Source organism: Bufo gargarizans, chromosome 3 (assembly GCF_014858855.1).
Source record: "Bufo gargarizans isolate SCDJY-AF-19 chromosome 3, ASM1485885v1, whole genome shotgun sequence".
In the NCBI taxonomy this organism is placed as follows: Eukaryota; Metazoa; Chordata; class Amphibia; order Anura; family Bufonidae; genus Bufo; species Bufo gargarizans.
The window spans coordinates 37,731,976-37,751,714 of record NC_058082.1 but is presented as its reverse complement, the minus strand read 5'-3'; the positions used below and the strand labels follow the sequence as shown (position 1 = coordinate 37,751,714).

The 19,739-nt window shown below is 40.8% G+C and overlaps 1 protein-coding gene across 1 annotated transcript in view; it reads right to left on the bottom strand.

Annotated features, from left to right (window-relative positions):
• DLG2 (discs large MAGUK scaffold protein 2) overlaps positions 1–19,739 on the bottom strand; it is a 708,566-nt gene that overhangs the window by 346,131 nt on the left and 342,696 nt on the right. Inside the window, exon 4 of the mRNA XM_044284933.1 lies at positions 8,115–8,165. Coding sequence (XP_044140868.1) covers positions 8,115–8,165 — 51 coding nt within the window. The remainder of the gene's footprint in view (positions 1–8,114; positions 8,166–19,739) is intronic.

The following is a 19,739-nucleotide window of genomic DNA, read 5'->3' as shown; positions in this document are numbered from 1 at the left end:
GGCCCACTGCTGTCTGTAAGGATTAATGTATGTTGACAGATTTGTTCGAATTTAGTTATACTATGTGTATATTATGTAACGTAATAATTAGCTAATATGGTGAAATTTGCTATGACCTCACACTGATTGGCACACTGAGTTCTTGAATATGACATTCAGTTGTCCCGTCGATGGGACTTTTTTGAGACTATACGTTTTAAGCTCATTAGTCGCTTTTGAAAAACTCTGCTTTGATAATTACTGTAAGCTTAAAGGATCGCTGTAATAATTTATATCGTCCCAAGGCAGAGATCAAACGCTTTCCTCCAGGCTGGATAGCTATTACATAAAGGACGACATATAGATTTTCTATCAGTCCTACAAGCACTGGGGACTACAAGGATTTGACTTTCTAAGAAGTGAGGAAACTTTGTCTTCTTACCATGACATGGGTTTACTTTTTTTTTTTTTTGTGCCAAGCATAGTCTGTGCGTGAAGAAGCTTAATCCATTATAATACACATACAGCTTCCAATGTATAGTGCCCAGGCATTAGCATAGCAAAAATCCTGGACTATACAGAGTGACAACTGCTAATCTGCATAGAGTCTCCTACAAGCTGCTTCCTGTAGTTGATGTAAGGCTTTCACCAAGAAACCATCTCTGCTCCTCCCTACAGTGTGCTGCTCAGTTTGGAATGATCTATTGGTTCTGCTAGGGCAGTGAAGGCTAACCTCTGGCACTGCAGCTGTGGTGAAACTACAACTCCCATCATGCTCCACTTATTTGTATGGAGTTCTGAGAACAGCCAAGCAAGTGTACATCTTGGGAGTTGTAGTTTTGCCACAGCTGGAGTGCCGGAGGTTAGCCATCACAGTGGTCGGGCAAGACATCACTGGTCAGTGCTTACCTACTGATTGATCTAATCAAGATGTCCAATTAAGACACAGGGAAATCATATGTGGGGAGGTAGGGGGCTTTTCAGGACCCATTTATGAGCCAAAGCACAGAGATGCTAAGAAAGAATGACATTCCCTCTGGTGACTCGGTGCAACCCTGTATTAGATATCCATGCTATCTTTCAGCAGACTCCTTAGGGGGAATAAGTGGCTCCACAACCAGATGGGACTCGACCCATTTAAAGACAGTTTCCTTAGACGTTCCAAAGAAATTCTACTACCTACCAGCTGCTGTATCTCTAATTCCCGTGTTTCCGTAACTCTCTCCATTTTCCCAATGAGGGGAGGATCCAAAGGTGAGACCTCAACTATGTGTATGTCCGCTAAAGGAATCTACGCCGTCACATTTACAATTTGGCACACAGGTACATCAGGTGCCCAGAAAGGTTTTAGACCGGGTCTCAGCTCTCTAGGACGTACCGTTCCTGAGATATTCCCAAAAAAAATGCAAATGTGGCCCCATCACATGACCTACATTAGCCAATAGAAGCCTGCAGGTCTTTCTCCTTAAATCCCAACTGCTATTCACACGGTCACATGACCCTTATCAGCCAATAGAAGCTCGCAGGCCCTTAGTCTCCACATACACACAGTATTACACCAGATTTTCATAGCAACCCAGCCATTTTTCTTTACTGCTGTAGGTCAGCTTTAAAGGGGCACTGTTAGGGGAGCAAAGTGCTGTGGAAGTCACAGGGGGCAGGCTGCTGTGGAGGTCACAGTGAAGGGGACGATCGCCTACGGAGGTCAGTGTTAAGGGGGCAGGGTGTTATGGAAATCACTGTTAAGGAGATAGGGTACTGTGGAGGTCACTAATAAAGGGGCGGACACTGTGGAGGTCACTGTTAAAGGGTAGGGCCGCTGTGGAGATCACTGTTAAAAGAGGCTGTGAAAGTCACTGTTATGGGGCGGGTGCCGTGGAGGTCTCTGTTAAGGGGGCAGGGAACACTGTAGATCACAGTTAAGGGGATGGTCTGCTATGGAGGTCAATGTTAAGGGGCAGGATACTGTAGAGGTCAGTGTTAATGGGGCGGGGTGTTGTGGAGGTCACATTTTATTGGAATGGAGCTCTGTGGAGGTCACTGTTAAGGGTGCGGGTTATTGTGGAAATCACTGTTAACGAGATGGGGTACTGTGGAGGTCACAAATAAAGGGCCGGTCACTGTGGAGGTCACTGTTAAAGGGGCAGCCGCTGTGGATGTTACTGTTAAAAGGGTGGGGGACTGTGGAGGTCACTATTAAAGGGGCATTCGCTGTGGATGTCTCTTTTAAGGGGGCCAGGAATGGTGGAGGTCACAGTTAAAAGGACTGTCACCTATGGTCAGTATTAAGGAGCGGGTGCTGTAGAGGTCACTGTTGAGGGGGCAGGCCCTTGTGGAGGTCACTTTCAAGGGGTCGGGGTGCTATTGAACTCACTGTTAAAGGGGCAAGCTGCTGTGAAGATCAAAGTTAAGGGGGTGGGCTGCTGTGGAGGTCCCATTTTAAGGAGGTGGGGCACTGTGGGGGTCAGTGTTAAGGGGTGGGGGGCTGTGGAACTCACTGTTAAAGGGGCAAGCTGCTGTGAAGATCAAAGTTAGTGGGTGGGCTGCTGTTGAAGGAGGCGGGGCACTGTGGGAGTCAGTGTTAAGGGGTGGGGGGCTGTGGAGGTCACTGTTAGAGAGGCGGGTACTGTTGATGTCACTGTTATAGGGGATACTGTCGATATCTTTTAACGACACAGAAAAACTAAATGAAAATAGATGAAATATACCCGAGCAAAGCCGGGTCTTTCTGCTAGTATGGCATAAATGTCTACAGAGGTGAGAGCAACCAATTCAAACTCCCCCCTCACACCATCTGAAAAAGCATACAAAATAGTAATGCCTTGCCCCTTGTCTAAGCCCTGCCCATGAGGAGTTTACCAGCAGCAAAAATGGAAGTAATCAGCAGGAACTTAACCCCTGTGTTCTCTGTATGATTTCTTCAAGAAAATCCTGCCTACTGACAAACACTGAGGGCAGGTTTGTCTCCAGTTTACTTATATCATTTATTTTTAGGTGTAGTGTTCCTTTAAGTGGTGAGCCATAACTTCCTTTAGCTTGGGATACTAGGACTGTCTGTGTAAATCTTGCATGATGGATAATAATTATACAATCCTGCCTCCAACCATCCCTAGATTTACTAGATGATATGCGTACAGCCCCGCAATAAAACTGTGACGTGGACAGTTACTGCGCAGTAAACAATAACTGGCCGAGGGCACAAATACGAACCAAATGAATGCGGTTACAGCAAGAAATTGGCAATCTGAAAAGAACTTTCGATTTCACGGCCCATCGCCTTAAAGATTCATTTGTAATTAAAAGCCGACAGAAAATTCAGTAGGTCCTAATGACGCAGCCACTAATAATCTTAATGCGGCTATTAGTATGCCGGATATGACAGCCGCCGACAGCACACAGGAAGGGGATCAGGCGGCGAGACGCTTTGCCTTTGCACCGGTAATGACTCCACTGGTTTATGGCTAAAATATAAGCAAGTTACATAACCCTAATATAACACATTAGTATTTGATATGACTTGCTGACTTTTATACAATGCAGAGGTAGGAAATTTTACAGTTTCCACTGTTACGTAGAAAGTAGAGTAACCAATACATTGGTGAAGTTATCTTGAGTTATGTAATGTTTAATTCATTTTCCAGTCACATTCAAAGCTGCTGTTTGCTGTTTTTCACACCTCACTGAATTACATCCATAGCACCTTAAAGGCTATGTACACCTTCGGAGGCAATTATTTTTATGATTGCATGTTCCTCATTTTTGGATAAAAATATTTTTTTTCAATTGGCCTTTATTAAAAATATTGAGCTGTTCTGTCACAAAGGGTTAACTGTTTAGCTGTGTGACTGGTACTGTACTTTCACTTCATCTAATAAACCTCATCTCTAAACTAGTGGGAGGTCATAAACACTTATTTAAGCCACAGTAAGATAAGAACTGAGCTTTAGGCCTCTTGCACATGACCGTATGGCTTTTTCAGTATTTTGCGGTCCGCAAAAAACGGATCTGCAGAAAATACGGATGATGTCCGTGTGCATTCCGTTTTTTGCGGAACGGAACAGCTGGCCTCTGATAGAACAGTACTATTCTTGTCCGTTATGCGGACAATAATAGGACATGTTCTATCTTTGAACTGAAAAACGGAAATACAGAAATGGAAGGCATACGGAGTACCTTCCGTTTTTTTTTGCGGATCCATTGAAATAAATGGTCCATATACGGTACACAAAAAACTGAATATAAACGGAAAAGTGTTTATAGTGTCAGAGATAAGGAGTCCATCAGCTCCTGGTCTGACGGAAAAGACAGAAAATCCAAAGGCTGCTACTAGAGCATCTCAGCTCTGTACAGAAAAAAGGACGCCATATTTTTAATAAAGACCAATTTAAAAAAATATTTTTAGCCCAAAATGAGTACGATGCAATAATATATTTAGAAAAAAAAGATTCCCAAAGGTGTACATAGCCTTTGAGCTCAGGTCCTGTTATGTCCCATTCCAAATGACAGAAAATTAAAATGTCCCTGACAGGTACAGTGGATATAAAAAGTCTACACACCCCTGTTAAAATGTCAGGTTTCTGTGCTGTAAAAAATTAGACAAAGATAAATCATTTCAGAACTTTTTCCACCTTTAATGTGACCTATAAACTGTACAACTCAATTGAAAAACAAACTGAAATCTTTTAGGTAAAGGTAAGAAAAAATATAAAAATAAAATAATGTGGTTGCATAAGTGTGCACCCCCTTAAACTTATACTTTGTTGAAGCACCTTTTGATTTTATTACAGCACTCAGTCTTTTTGGGTACGAGTCTATCAGCATGGCACATTTTGACTTGGCAAGATTTGCCACTCTCTCCTTTGCAAAAACACTCCAAATCTGCCAGATTGCGAGGGCATCTCCTGGGCACAGCCCTCTTCAGATCACCCCACAGATTTTCAATCGGATTCAGGTCTAGGCTCTGGCTGGGCCATTCCAAAACTTTAATCTTCTTCTAGTGAAGCCATTCCTTGTTGATTTGGATGTATGCTTTGGGTCGTTGTCTTGCTGAAAGATGAAGTTCCTCTTCGTGTTCAGCTTTCTAGCAGAAGCCTGAAGGTTTTGTGCCAATATTGACTGGTATTTGGAACTGTTCATAATTCCCTCTAGCTTAACTAAGGCCCCAGTTCCAGCTGAAGAAAAACAGCCCCTTGGCATGATGCTGCCACCACCATGCTTCACTGTGGGGATGGTGTTCTTTTGGTGATGTGCAGTGTTGTTTTTGCGCCAAACATATCTTTTGTAATTATGGCCAAAAAGTTCAACCTTGGTTTCATCAGACCATAACACCTTTTCCCACATGCTTTTGGGAGACTTCAGATGTGTTTTTGCAAAATGTAGCCTGGCTTGGATGTTTTTCTTTCGTCTTGCCACTCTACCCCATAACCCAGACATATGAAGAATACGGGAGATTGTTGTCACATGTACCACACAGCCAGTACTTGCCAGATATTCCTGCAGCTCCTTTAATGTTGCTGTAGGCCTCTTGGTCGTCTCCCAGACCAGTTTTCTTCTCGTCTTTTCATCAATTTTGGAGGGACGTCCAGTTCTTGGTAATGTCACTATTGTGCCATATTTTCTCGACTTGATGATGACTGTCTTCACTGTGTTCCATGGTATATCTAATGCCTTGAAAAATTCTTTTGTACCCTTCTCCTGACTTTTACCTTTTAACAATGAGATCCCTCTGATGCTTTGCTCTCTGTGGACCATGGCTTTTGCTGTGGGATGCGACTAAGAAAATTTCAGGAAAGACCAACTAGAGCAGCTGAACTTTATTTGCGGTTAATCAGAGGCACTTTAAATGATGGCCGGTGTATGCTGACTCCTATTTAACAGGATTGTGAATGTGATTGCTTAATTCTGAATATAGCTACATCACCAGTTATAAGAGGGTGTGCACACTTATGCAACCACATTATTTTAGTTTTTTGTTTTTGTTTTCTTCTCTCCACCTAAAAGATTTCAGTTTGTTTTTCAATTGAGTTGTACAGTTTATAGGTCACATTAAAGGTGGAAAAAGTTCTGAAATGATTTACCTTTGTCTCATTTATTTACTGCACAGAAACCTGACATTTTAACAGGGGTGTGTAGACTTTTTATATCCACTGTATCATATTTGATGATAGAGGGGGATACAGAGGGGCAGGGTGAGCTGCGATATATACAGTGTTTTATGATTTAAATAAGTATGTTCATAGACTCATAGACATAGACTCGTGTACATAGTATTGTCTTAAAAGATACAGTCCTGCTTCCAATGTTCACAATTATAGAGATAGTCTGTGAGTCCTAATTCCTCTGCCACCAATTCTTTAAGAAAGCCTATGATTCATGATTCACCTGCTCCCAATTCTTAAAGAAAGCGCTGGAAACTTGTTTTTCCACCCCATTTATAGAAAAATCCTGTGAGTTCTGTTTCCTCACAACATCGATATAGAAAGTCTGTGAGTCCTGCTTCCTCACAACATTCACAGAGAAAGCATGTGCATTCTCCTCTCCCAGTCATATACAAAACCTTAGTCCTACATTCCCCAGTCATAGAGAAACCCTGTGAGTCCTCATCCCCCAGTGATATTGAAAACCTGTTAGTCCTACATCCCCCATTATAGAGAAACCCTGTGGATCCTGCCCCTCTAATCATATGCAAAACTAGAGATTCCTATTTTCCCATGCCACTCATATAGAAAGCCTGTGAGTCCTGCCTCCCCATAGAGAAAGCCTGTGAGTCCTGCCTCCCCGTAGAGAAAGCCTGTGAGTCCTGCCTCCCCATAGAGAAAGCCTGTGAGTCCTGCATCCCCCCTCCACATTCACAGAGAAAGCTTGTGATTCCTGCTGCCCCTTCCCACTCACAGAGAAAGCCTGTGAGTCCTGCTTCCTCCATCCACTCATAGAAAAAGCATGTGAGACATTATACCCCCACCCCTTCAAAGAGAAAACATGCTTCCTCCAACCACTCATAGAAAAAGCCTGTAATTCCCACATCCCCCACCTAATGGAGAAAGCATGTGAGTCCTGCTTCCCCCATGCACTCAGAGAATGCATGTGAGTCCTGCTTCCCCCATCCACTCACAGAGAAAGCTTGTGAGCCACCCCCCCACTCTCACATAGAAATCCTGTTAGACATTCTTCTCCTACCCACTCATTGAGAAAGCCTGTGACTTCTTCTTCCTCCACCCACTCATAGAGAAAGCCTGTGAGTCCTGCATACCCACCTAACAGAGAAAGCCTGTGAGTCCTGCTTCCCATAGTCACTCATAGAGAAAGCCTATGAGTCCTGCCCCCCCCCCACTCATAGAGAAAGCCTGTGAGTCCTGATTACCCCCACCCACTCATAGAGAAAGCCTATGAGTCCTGCTTCCCCTACCCACTCATATAGAAAGCCTGTGAGTCCTGTTTTCCCCCACCACTCTTAGAGAAAGCCTGTGAGTCCTGCTTCCCCCCCACCCACTTTTAGAGAAAGCCTGTGAGTCCTGATTACCCCACCACATACTGTGATTTATTTTGATGCTATTACAAAAGGATTTGCTTAGTAATTCTTTGCCGTATGTTGCAAATATTGATTATGAAAATTTGTATTCATCTCTCATGGCTTTTGAAAAAAAATTGATTGTAGTCTGTGAGTTAACCTGGTAGGAAGTGCTTAGTTCCCTGCAGCACCACCACAGGAGAAATGGAGCATTACACTGTTCTAACTGAAACAAAGGGCTATCCATGTAGACACAGACATGCCAGGTCCTCCAGAATGAAAGACTCTCATTATAGAAGCTTTCTTCTGGGGCTAATAGAAGAGGGTCCTGGGGGATCGCCCACTGTGAAATCAGGAACTGCTAGAGTATTTGAGAAAAGGTTTTCTGAACCAAAACTAACATATACCAATGAGGTGGTGTAAGGAAGAAAATTGTGTCCAACATGTAATTTGAGCAAATATATGATGACATACTGTATGTGCTGTGTTCGCACCATATTTACTGCAGTGTAAGCAACTTCTGTATTCATACCTGATAGGGCTAAAGTAGGTCTCATTATGAAGAATTTATAAAAGCAGGTCATTGTAAGGAAGAACTACATAATGTGAAAAATATATAGTCACTTACCCGTTCCAATGTTATTTCCTCAAACTCATATTCAATTTCTGACCCATTAATCTAGAAAGAAAAAAAGATTCCATGATAATCGAGAAAAAAGTGGGCAGATTACAAGGCACTTCATCATATCGCTGCCCATTACTGGCCATAGTTCAGTTTCCATAGATATACAGACGTGGACAAAATTGTTGGTACCCTTTGGTCAATGAAAGAAAAAGTCACAATGGTCACAGAAATAACTTTAATCTGACAAAAGTAATAATAAATTAAAATTCTATAAATGTTAACCAATGAAAGTCAGACATTGTTTTTCAACCATGCTTCAACAGAATTATGTAAAAAAATAAACTCATGAAACAGGCATGGACAAAAATGATGGTACCCCTAGAAAACACAGAACATAATGTGACCAAAGGGACATGTTAATTCAAGGTGTGTCCACTAATTAGCATCACAGGTGTCTACAACCTTGTAATCAGCCATTGGGCCTATATATATGGCTCCAGGTAATCACTGTGTTGTTTGGTGATATGGTGTGTACCACACTCGACATGGACCAGAGGAAGCAAAGGAAAGAGCTGTCTCAAGAGATCAGAAAGAAAATTATAGACAAGCATGTTAAAGGTAAAGGCTATAAGACCATCTCCAAGCAACTAGATGTTCCTGTGAGTACAGTTGCACATATTATTCATAAGTTTAAGATCCATGGGACTGTAGCCAACCTCCCTGGACGTGGCCGCAGGAGGAAAATTGATGACAAATCTAAGAGACGGATAATCCGAATGGTAACAAAAGAGCCTAGAAAGACTTCTAAAGAGATTCAAGGTGAACTTCATGCTCAAGGAACATCAGTGTCAGATCGCACCATCCGTCGTTGTTTGAGCCAAAGTGGACTACATGGGAGACGACCAAGGAGGACACCATTGTTGAAAACGAATCATAAAAAAGCAAGACTGGAATATGCCAAACTACATGTTGACAAGCCACAAAGCTTCTGGGAGAATGTCCTGTGGACAGATGAGACAAAAATCGAAGTTTTTGCCAAGGCACATCAGCTGTATGTTCACAGACGAAAAAATGAAGCATATCAAGAAAAGAACACTGTCCCTACTGTGAAACATGGAGGAGGCTCTGTTATGTTCTGGGGCTGCTTTGCTGCGTCTGGCACAGGGTGTCTTGAATCTGTGCAGGGTACAATGAAATCTCAAGACTATCAAGGAATTCTAGAGAGAAATGTACTAGCCAGTGTCAGAAAGCTTGGTCTCAGTCGCAGGTCATGGGTCTTGCAACAGGACAATGACCCAAAACACACCGCTAAAAACACCCAAGAATGGCTAAGAGGAAAAAATTGGACTATTCTAAAGTGGCCTTCTATGAGCCCTGACCTCAATCCTATTGAGCATCTTTGGAAGGAGCTGAAACATGCAGTCTGGAAAAGGCACCCTTCAAACCGGACACAACTGGAGCAGTTTGCTCATGAGGAGTGGGCCAAAATACCTGCTGAGAGGTGCAGATGTCTCATTGACAGTTACAGGAAGCGTTTGATTGCAGTGATTGCCTCAAAAGGTTGCGCAACAAAATATTAAGTTAGGGGTACCATCATTTTTGTCCATGCCTGTTTCATGAGTTTATTTTTTTACATAATTCTGTTGAAGCATGGTTGAAAAACAATGTCTGACTTTCATTGGTTAACATTTATAGAATTTTAATTTATTATTACTTTTGTCAGATTAAAGTTATTTCTGTGACCATTGTGACTTTTTCTTTCATTGACCAAAGGGTACCAACAATTTTGTCCACGTCTGTATATATAGTCACAGTGCAATTCCTTTAATCTGGCATCAGATACAGTAATCCTGAAAATGTCATAATCCAGCATTTATTTCCAGAGCAAACCTACAATACAATGTGTTATTTCTCATAAAGAAGAATATATTTCACAGAAAATCTCTCTAAGGGTCCGTTTACAAGTCCGCAGTGTTTCCCGGATCCACAAAACACCAGGCCGGCACCCCAATAGAAATGCCTATTCTTGTCCGAAGCTGTGGACAAGAACAGGACATGTTCTATTTTTTTTTGCGGAGCCGCAGACTGGAAGTTCGGGGCCGCGGACTGGAAATGTGGATGCGGACAGCACACTGTGTGCTGTCCGCATCTTTTACGTCCCCATTAAAAATTAATGGGTCTGCACCCGTTCCTCCGGGTCCGGACCATTCATACGGATGTGTAAATGGACCCTTAAAGGGGTTGTCCCACCAAAAAATATTGTACATTTTTCAAACCAGTATTTGGATCTGAATACTTTTGTATTTGCATATAATTAAAAATGTAGTATAGCCACAGAGGCGAAAGGGGTCGGACTCCCAGCAACCCCGCCGATCAGTCGTTTGAAGATATTGGTGACCTATCCTGAAGATAGCAAATTAAGAGGTAGCGGTTTCATTTTCTATATGGTTGACTGCTGAGGATCTGCGGTCGTGGTTTGGCTGTTGCATTACCGGAGTGGACGTTTGCGTTCCGTGGGTGCTGCTCTACAAACACTTCTGTATACTATCCTGAAGATAGGTCATCAATATAGGACACTGGACAACCCCTCAAAACTCCAAATTAAATTGTAACAGCAAGTTCGCTTTAGGGGCAACAAATAATTTTATTATTTAACTCTTTGCATGAACAGCTCTGAATTTCCCAGGAATTAAATAAAATTAAAAAGAAAAGAAAACTTACCGTACTATGCATAAAAATACTAAAACCAGATACTAGTGCCCGCTGAGTCATGAATAAGAACGTTGTAGTTTGAAACGCGTAGACTGACAAGGGCACCACTGGTATGAATTACTCTGTACCTCTGTACCCGATATCGCATGACCAAATAAAGGAACCTACGACTTCATCAATTTTGAGTGCCGGATTTCCTTCTTTCAACTTACCACAACAAGGCTTCATCCTTTTTATCCGTGCACCTTGTAAGAAAAGGCGGGTGAGCTGGAATCAAATTACCTAAAGACTATGCCCGCTGAGTTGTATGCATTATATCCAATAAGCAAAAATATCTGGTAATCTGACAACTGACTGAAAGGGATTGTCCAGGATTTTATGGTTTTTAACAATTCTTCTCATGTAGCCGCATACATTATGTACATCTTCCCCAGGCTTTTCCTTTTACAATTTGGTCTTTCCACTAGAGTTGATAGTGAGCTCACGAAAAGATTGCTTCATGTTTGCCATAGGTCTGGGGAGCTCTCCTCTGGCCACGCCAGGATCTCTCCTTTAGCTCCTTTACCAGTTGTCCCCATCGTGCTGAACCCACAGATACAGTCTCCTTCAGATATATGGCTCTCCCTATCTCACTGCAAAGTGGGAGATCTAAAGAGAGTGCAGACGTCTTCAGACTTCTATACTGCCTTATCAGGAGATGTTATACCAGGAAAGGACTTCATCCAAAGAAATGATTTCGAGTCTATTTGTAGGCAGTTCGTGGTCTCTGGCTTCACTCCACTGCATGATCCGACTTGGTTGGAGAATTTTATTCTTTTGCCAAAACTGCCTAATAAATGCGTTACCCTCATTTACAGACAAATCCTTAACGCAAGGGACTCAAATGTGCCACCATGGGTTGCGGAATGGGAAAAAGAACTACACCTTGTAGTAGATGATACTAATAGAAAGTGGATCCAAAAATGTTCGCATGGATTCTCCAAGTGTATAAAGATACAAGAGAATTCAGTCAAGATAGCGTTAAGGCGGTATAGGACCCCGGAATATCTTTTTAAAATTAAGTTGCTTCCCACTGATCTCTGTTGGAGGTGCAAAGCCGACACTGGTTCCCTCTCCCACATTTGGTGGTCCTGCCCGGTGGTGCGTTCTTTCTGGGATGATGTAGAAGGGGCCATAAATAAGATTTGTGCCACAAATTTAAGGCTTACAGTTCAGTTAGTGATGCTTTGGATACCTACACCCAATTTTCGTTCAGGGAAAAATAACCTGATCACACATCTACTGATGGCGGCAAAGCTCCTAATCCCAGTATAATGGAGATCAGTCGATCCGCCAACGCTAGAAATGTGGAGGGACAGGGTTCACCAGATGTGTCAAATGGAGGAGCTGATAGGTTGGACGTATCACTGTAGAGATAATTTCCTTAAGCTCTGGCAGCCTTGGATAGAATACAAGGCCAGCCTCCTTTGATGGCCAGTGATCTAGACTTACTTATATTGCAGACTGGCGGTTGCTTCCAACAACTATTTTATAGATCTGTTTCCTTTACCTTTTCTTTCCCGCCCTTCTTTTCTTTTTTTATTTATACAATTTTCACCGGAAATGTCCTCTCTCCAAGGTCCGCCCATACCATGTCCTAGTTGATGTAGACATCGCCAACAATCTTGATACTCCTGAGTGAATTATAATTTGGGTATTGGGTTGACAAAATGTTGGGTTTGTTGACTTTTGGATTGTATGTCTTCGTGTTCTGTAAGATCACTCACCTAAGGGCCTTTGCTCTAGCCGAGTGATTAATGTATCCTAGCCTGTATTGTTAGGCATTGCCTTTGAAGATTTATGCCCTGCTGAAATGGGATATGTATCACCCTTCATTATATGTATGTACCAAATTGATGTTCTTTGTTTGTCTAATAAAAAGAGATTTCAAACAATTTGGTCTTTCCTTATCTGTTTTCACCATGTAAACCAATCCCTCTGGTTTGTTTCCGTCCTGTATGTAGCACTTCCTGTTCCTGTATCCAACCAAACCCATGATGAACTTCTCCTTTCTCTGTCACACCTCCAGCACCACCCCTAACAACGCCCAGCAAGTTTATAGCTCCTCCCACCCAGCTAGTTACATAGTCACTCCTACATGGTCATGTGACCACAGCCCAGAACGGATAGGAGCAATAAAGGGAAAATAAATACATTACAAAATTACGTATACCTATCATAAATGATTATTTTAAAGGATGTTGATGCAAACTGGAAAATCCTTTAAAGGGATTGTGCAAGTTATTTTTTTGCTCTTTGTATGTTTCTAACTAATGAAATGTAAGGGGCATACAATTCATTTACTTCATCTGAAGTGGTTCCTTTCTCAGATTTCCCTGAGGGTCACATGACCTGTGATTTCAGCTTCTCCCCCTGGTCTGATGATGTCTCGTACACAAGCCTGAGGAGCAGATCTGTGTCTGTGCATGAGACGTCACTGTGCTGCCCACTGCCCACTGCCCACTAATAAGTGGGATTTCTCGCCTTATAAATGGGGTTGGGACCATTAGTTGCGTTGTGGAGAAGTCAGGTGGATACACAGCTGATAGTCCTACTGAATAGACTGTTAGAATTTGTATTATGGCAAGAAAAAAGCAGCTAAGTAAAGAAAAACGAGTGGCCATCATTACTTTAAGAAATGAAGGTCAGTCAGTCCGAAAAATTGGGAAAACTTTGAAAGTGTCCCCAAGTGCAGTCACAAAAACCATCAAGAGCTACAAAGAAACTGGCTCACATGCGGACCGCCCCAGGAAAGGAAGACCAAGAGTCACCTCTGCTGCAGAGGATGAGTTTATCTGAGTCACCAGCCTCAGAAATCGCAGGTTAACAGCAGATCAGATTAGAGACCAGGTCAATGCCACACAGAGTTCTAGCAGCCGACACATCTCTAGAACAACTGTTAAGAGGAGACTGTGTGAATCAGGCCTTCATGGTAGAATATCTGCTAGGAAACCACTGCTAAGGACAGGCAACAAGCAGAAGAGACTTGTTTGGGCTAAATAACACAAGGAATGGACATTAGACCAGTGGAAATCTGTGCTTTGGTCTGATGAGTCCAAATTTGAGATCTTTGGTTCCAACCACCGTGTCTTTGTGCGACGCAGAAAAGGTGAACGGATAGACTCTACATGCCTGGTTCCCACCGTGAAGCATGGAGGAGGAGGTGTGATGGTGTGGGGGTGCTTTGCTGGTGACACTGTTGGGAATTTATTCAAAATTGAAGGCATACTGAACCAGCATGGCTACCACAGCATCTTGCAGCGGCATGCTATTACATCCGGTTTGCGTTTAGTTGGACCATCATTTATTTTTCAACAGGACAATGACCCCAAACACACCTCCAGGCTGTGTAAGGGCTATTTGACCATGAAGGCGAGTGATAGTGGACTGCGCCAGATGACCTGGCCTCCACAGTCACCGGACCTGAACCCAATCGAGATGGTTTGGGGTGAGCTGGACCGCAGAGTGAAGGCAAAAGGGCCAACAAGTGCTAAGCATCTCTGGGAACTCCTTCAAGACTGTTGGAAGACCATTTCAGGTGACTACCTCTTGAAGCTCATCAAGAAAATGCCAAGAGTGTGCAAAGCAGTAATCAAAGCAAAAGGTGGCTACTTTGAAGAACCTAGAATATGACATATTTTCAGTTGTTTCACACTTTTTTGTTATGTATATAATTCCACATGTGTTAATTCATAGTTTTGATGCCTTCAGTGTGAATCTACAATATTCATAGTCATGAAAATAAAGAAAACTCTTCGAATGAGAAGGTGTGTCCAAACTTTTGGTCTGTACTGTATATATGCCAAATTTCAAGAAGATTGGATAATATTTAGGGGTTGCACACATCACTTTTATTACTACTCTCACTCGTGTACCAGGGAGATTGGTATAAAATTACTTCAGTTTCAGGATCCCAGGGCTCTGCATCAAGCAAGGTGGATGGCAAAGTCAATATATGCACTTAAAATTGTCCTCTTCGCTAAACAGTTGAATATTCCTCAACGAGAATTGAAAGGAATGAAACGGCTTGCACATTTTGTCAGCATCATATATGTTTGCTTTTTGCACGAGGCAATTGTAAGTCGATGGGCTCCAAAGAATGATTTGGATAGGCTACAGCTTCTGAGCACTTACCCAGATGCAGACGTAAAAAAAAGTGCTCTCACAGTTGCTAAGAGACACCTTTGGTATCTGTCAGAAACAAACGTAGGATTGGCTTTTTTGGACGAACGTATTACTAAGGCTGTTAAGGAAAATATGACAAAAAATTTAGAAACCAAACCTGCAAAGAAAAAGGAAATGAAACGATTAGAGCGTAAAAGACCTGAGCCATTTCGTTACTAATAAAACAAAAACGTTCTTTGAATTGTTTGGGATCCACGACGTGACAGAATACTTCTCCAAGAAGCCATGTGAACGCTCTTAAGGTGGTCAATGATACAGCAGAAAGAGGAATAGCTCTGATAAAAAAGTTTAAGGAATCGGTCAGGGATGAAAAACAAAAACAATTCTTGTTGAGGGAAGTCGAGCATCACAGAAAAGTCGTCACCAAGCTAACAAAAGAAGGGATTGCATCATTCAAAGTTGATTAATAACACACATGTTTTGCCCATCATACTACCTATAATTCTTAGTGTCTAGTTTTAATATTATTTGAAGTTTGTGATTTTTAGTTTTCCCAATAAAAGATATTAACATTGAAAAATCTTATTTTCTGCCTACTTTTACAAAACTGATCAAAGTGTGCAACCTCTAAATATTATCCAACCTTCTTGAAATTTGGCATATATATCTTTTACATCATTGAGACTTGGGGTATAAGCAAAGTCTGCCAAAATGTTAAATATTATATTTTTCCATTACAAAATGAAACACCCTACTCCTCATCCTACAGACACAGAGCCAGCAGACTGGAGGAGTTCTGCAGAGCACTGCAAAAAAACAGGTAGGGGGAAGATCCTGGGTGTATCAGCAGTGGTACTTGTAGTCCTACACATACAACATGCTGCCGAGTATCCCAGCAGTCAGACGTTTCACTCGGGGCAGCACTTTTATTCACTTACTTCGCAGAGCAGGGGGAGGGGCTCCAATATTCATGAGGAAAACCTCAGAGATTGTTGTTATTGCAGGTAAACAAAGGCCGGAATGAGGAAATAGATTTTTTTTGCCTAAAACTTGCATAGCTTATATATATATATTGCTGACCATCAGATTTACAGTGCTATATATTTTTTTTCATAACTCAGACAACCCCTTTAAATATTGATCTGCGTGGATCTGACACCCCACACCCTCGATGATTAGATGGGCAGAATCCATTTCCAGAACTGCACAGCTTCGGCCGTCTCTGTAGTGGATAGAGCCGGTCACTTGAGTCAGGAATAACAAATTCGACAGACTGCTATGAAAGTATATGAACACCTCTAAGAGACAGAGTCCTGACATTACATTGTCTGAGCAATTAAAAGTTAACTTCTAGGCAAAAGCTTTACTTATTTACCTCTCCCATAGGGAATGATGGCAAATGCCCCATTAGCAGCGGCACAAACAAAGTCAGGTTATCAATTATTCAGCTCCTCTGCTGCAAGCATGATGTATCGGCAGAACGTCTTCAGTGTATGCTAACCACATACAGTCTATTGATTGCTGGAAATACAGGAACATTTCCAGGAGATGTCTAATAGCGATGATCAATACATTAAGATATGCTTGTCGGAGGATTATGCAGATTGCAAACACATTATATGTAATAACCGAGTTAACATAAAGGAGTCTAATCTTCAACAACAAAGAATTCAACCAATTAAAAAAAGACATTAGTGTTCATTTGCGTGGAGAATTCCAATTGTCATTTTTCTTTCTCCTCAATTCAGTACTTGTAAATTTTTTATATAGATACAATAATTACCTCCTGCACCATCATAAAGTAGGTTTGCCATAATGTACAAGAACTTATACCTGGGGGTGAAGGCGCCGTTTTTAAATTAATCACTGTGTGCTATTAGTGGAAGAAAACTTTAATACCAAAAAAAAGAAGCTAATACATAACTGCTATAATTTTGCTCCCTGCTCAATGTACAAGAACAAATATAATACTGCCCCTATGTACAATAATCTGCCTCCCATGTACAAGAATATAACTACTATAATACTGTTCCTATGTACAAGAATATAACTACTATAATACTGCTCCTATGTACAAGAATATAACTACTATAATACTGCCTCCTATGTACAAGAATATAACTACTATAATACTGCCTCCTATGTACAAGAATATAACTACTATAATACTGCCTCCTATGTACAAGAATATAACTGCTATAATACTGCCTGCTATGTACAAGAATATAACTACTATAATACTGCCTCCTATGTACAAGAAAATAACTACTATAATACTGCTCCTATGTACATGAATATAACTACTATAATACTGCTCCTATGTACAAGAATATAACTACTATAATACCGCTCGTATGTACAAGAATATAACTACTATAATACTGCTCCTATGTACAAGAATATAACTACTATAATACTGCTCCTATGTACAAGAATATAACTACTATAATACTGCCTCCTATGAACAAGAATATAACTACTATAATACTGCTCCTATGTACAAGAATATAACTACTATAATACTGCCTCCTATGAACAAGAATATAACTACTATAATACTGCTCCTATGTACAAGAATATAACTACTATAATACTGCCTCCTATGAACAAGAATATAACTACTATAATACTGCTCCTATGTACAAGAATATAACTACTATAATACTGCCTCCTATGAACAAGAATATAACTACTATAATACTGCTCCTATGTACAAGAATATAACTACTATAATACTGCCTCCTATGAACAAGAATATAACTACTATAATACCGCTCGTATGTACAAGAATATAACTACTATAATACTGCTCCTATGTACAAGAATATAACTACTATAATACTGCTCCTATGTACAAGAATATAACTACTATAATACTGCCTCCTATGAACAAGAATATAACTACTATAATACTGCTCCTATGTACAAGAATATAACTACTATAATACTGCCTCCTATGAACAAGAATATAACTACTATAATACTGCTCCTATGTACAAGAAAATAACTACTATAATACTGCTCCTATGTACAAGAATATAACTACTATAATACTGCTCCTATGTACAAGAATATAACTACTATAATACTGCCTCCTATGTACAAGAATATAACTACTATAATACTGCTCCTATGTACAAAAATATAACTACTATAATACTGCCTCCTATGTACAAGAATATAACTACTATAATACTGCTCCTATGTACAAGAATATAACTGCTATAATTCTGCTCCCTATGTAAAAAAAATTACAAATAGAATAACACTGCCTCTTATGTAAAAGAATTTAACTACAATAATACTGTCTCCTGTATTCAAGAATATAATTATTATTATACAGATCCTATGTACAAGAATATAACTACTATAATACTGCCCCTATGTACATGAATATAACTACTATAATACTGCCCCTATGTATAAGAAGATAACTAATATAATACTGCTTTCATGTAAAAGAAAATAATTACTACAATACTGCTCCTATGTACAAGAATATAACTGTCATAATACTGCTCCTATGTAAATGAATATAACTACTATAATACTGCCCTGCCTCCTATGTACAAGAGTATAACGACTATAATACTGCTTCTATGTACAAGAATATAACTACTATAATACTGCTCCTATGTACAAGAATATAACTACTATAATACTGCCTCCTATGTACAAGAATATAACTACTATAATACTGCCTCCTATATACAAGAATATAACTACTATAATACTGCTCCTATGTACAAGAATATAACTACTATAAAAGTGCTCCTATGTACAAGAATATACAGTTGCAAGAAAAAGTATGTGAACCCTTTGGAATGATATGGATTTCTGCACAAATTGGTCACAAAATGTGATCTGATCTTCATCTAAGTCACAACAATAGACAATCACAGTCTGCTTAAACTAATAACACACAAAGAATTAAATGTTGCCATGTTTTTATTGAACACATCATGTAAACCTTCACAGTGCAGGTGGAAAAAGTATGTGAACCCTTGGATTTAATAACTGGTTGAACCTCCTTTGGCAGCAATAACTTCAACCAAACGTTTCCTGTAGTTGCAGATCAGACGTGCACAACGGTCAGGAGTAATTCTTGACCTTTCCTCTTTACAGAACTGTTTCAGTTCAGCAATATTCTTGGGATGTCTGGTGGGAATCGCTTTCTTGAGGTCGTGCCACAGCATCTCAATCGGGTTGAGGTCAGGACTCTGACTGGGCCGCTCCAGAAAGCGTATTTTCTTCTGTTTAAGCCATTCTGTTGTTGATTTACTTCTATGCTTTGGGTCATTGTCCTGTTGCAACACCCATCTTCTGTTGAGCTTCAGCTGGTGGACAGATGGCCTTAAGTTCTCCTGCAAAATTGTCTTGATAAACTTGGGAATTCATTTTTCCTTTGATGATAGCAATCCGTCCAGGCCCTGACACAGCAAAGCAGCCCCAAACCATGATGCCCCCACCACCATACTTCACAGTTGGGATGAGGTTTTGATGTTGGTGTGCTGTTGCTCTTTTTCTCCACACATAGTGTTGTGTGTTTCTTCCAAACAACTCAACTTTGGTTTCATCTGTCCACAGAATATTCTGCCAGTACTGCTGTGGAACATCCAGGTGCTCTTGTGCAAACTGTAAACGTGCAGCAATGTTATTTTTAGACAGCAGTGGCTTTCTCTGTGGTATCCTCCCATGAAATCCATTCTTGTATAGTGTTTTACGTATCGTAGATTCGCTAACAGGGAAGTT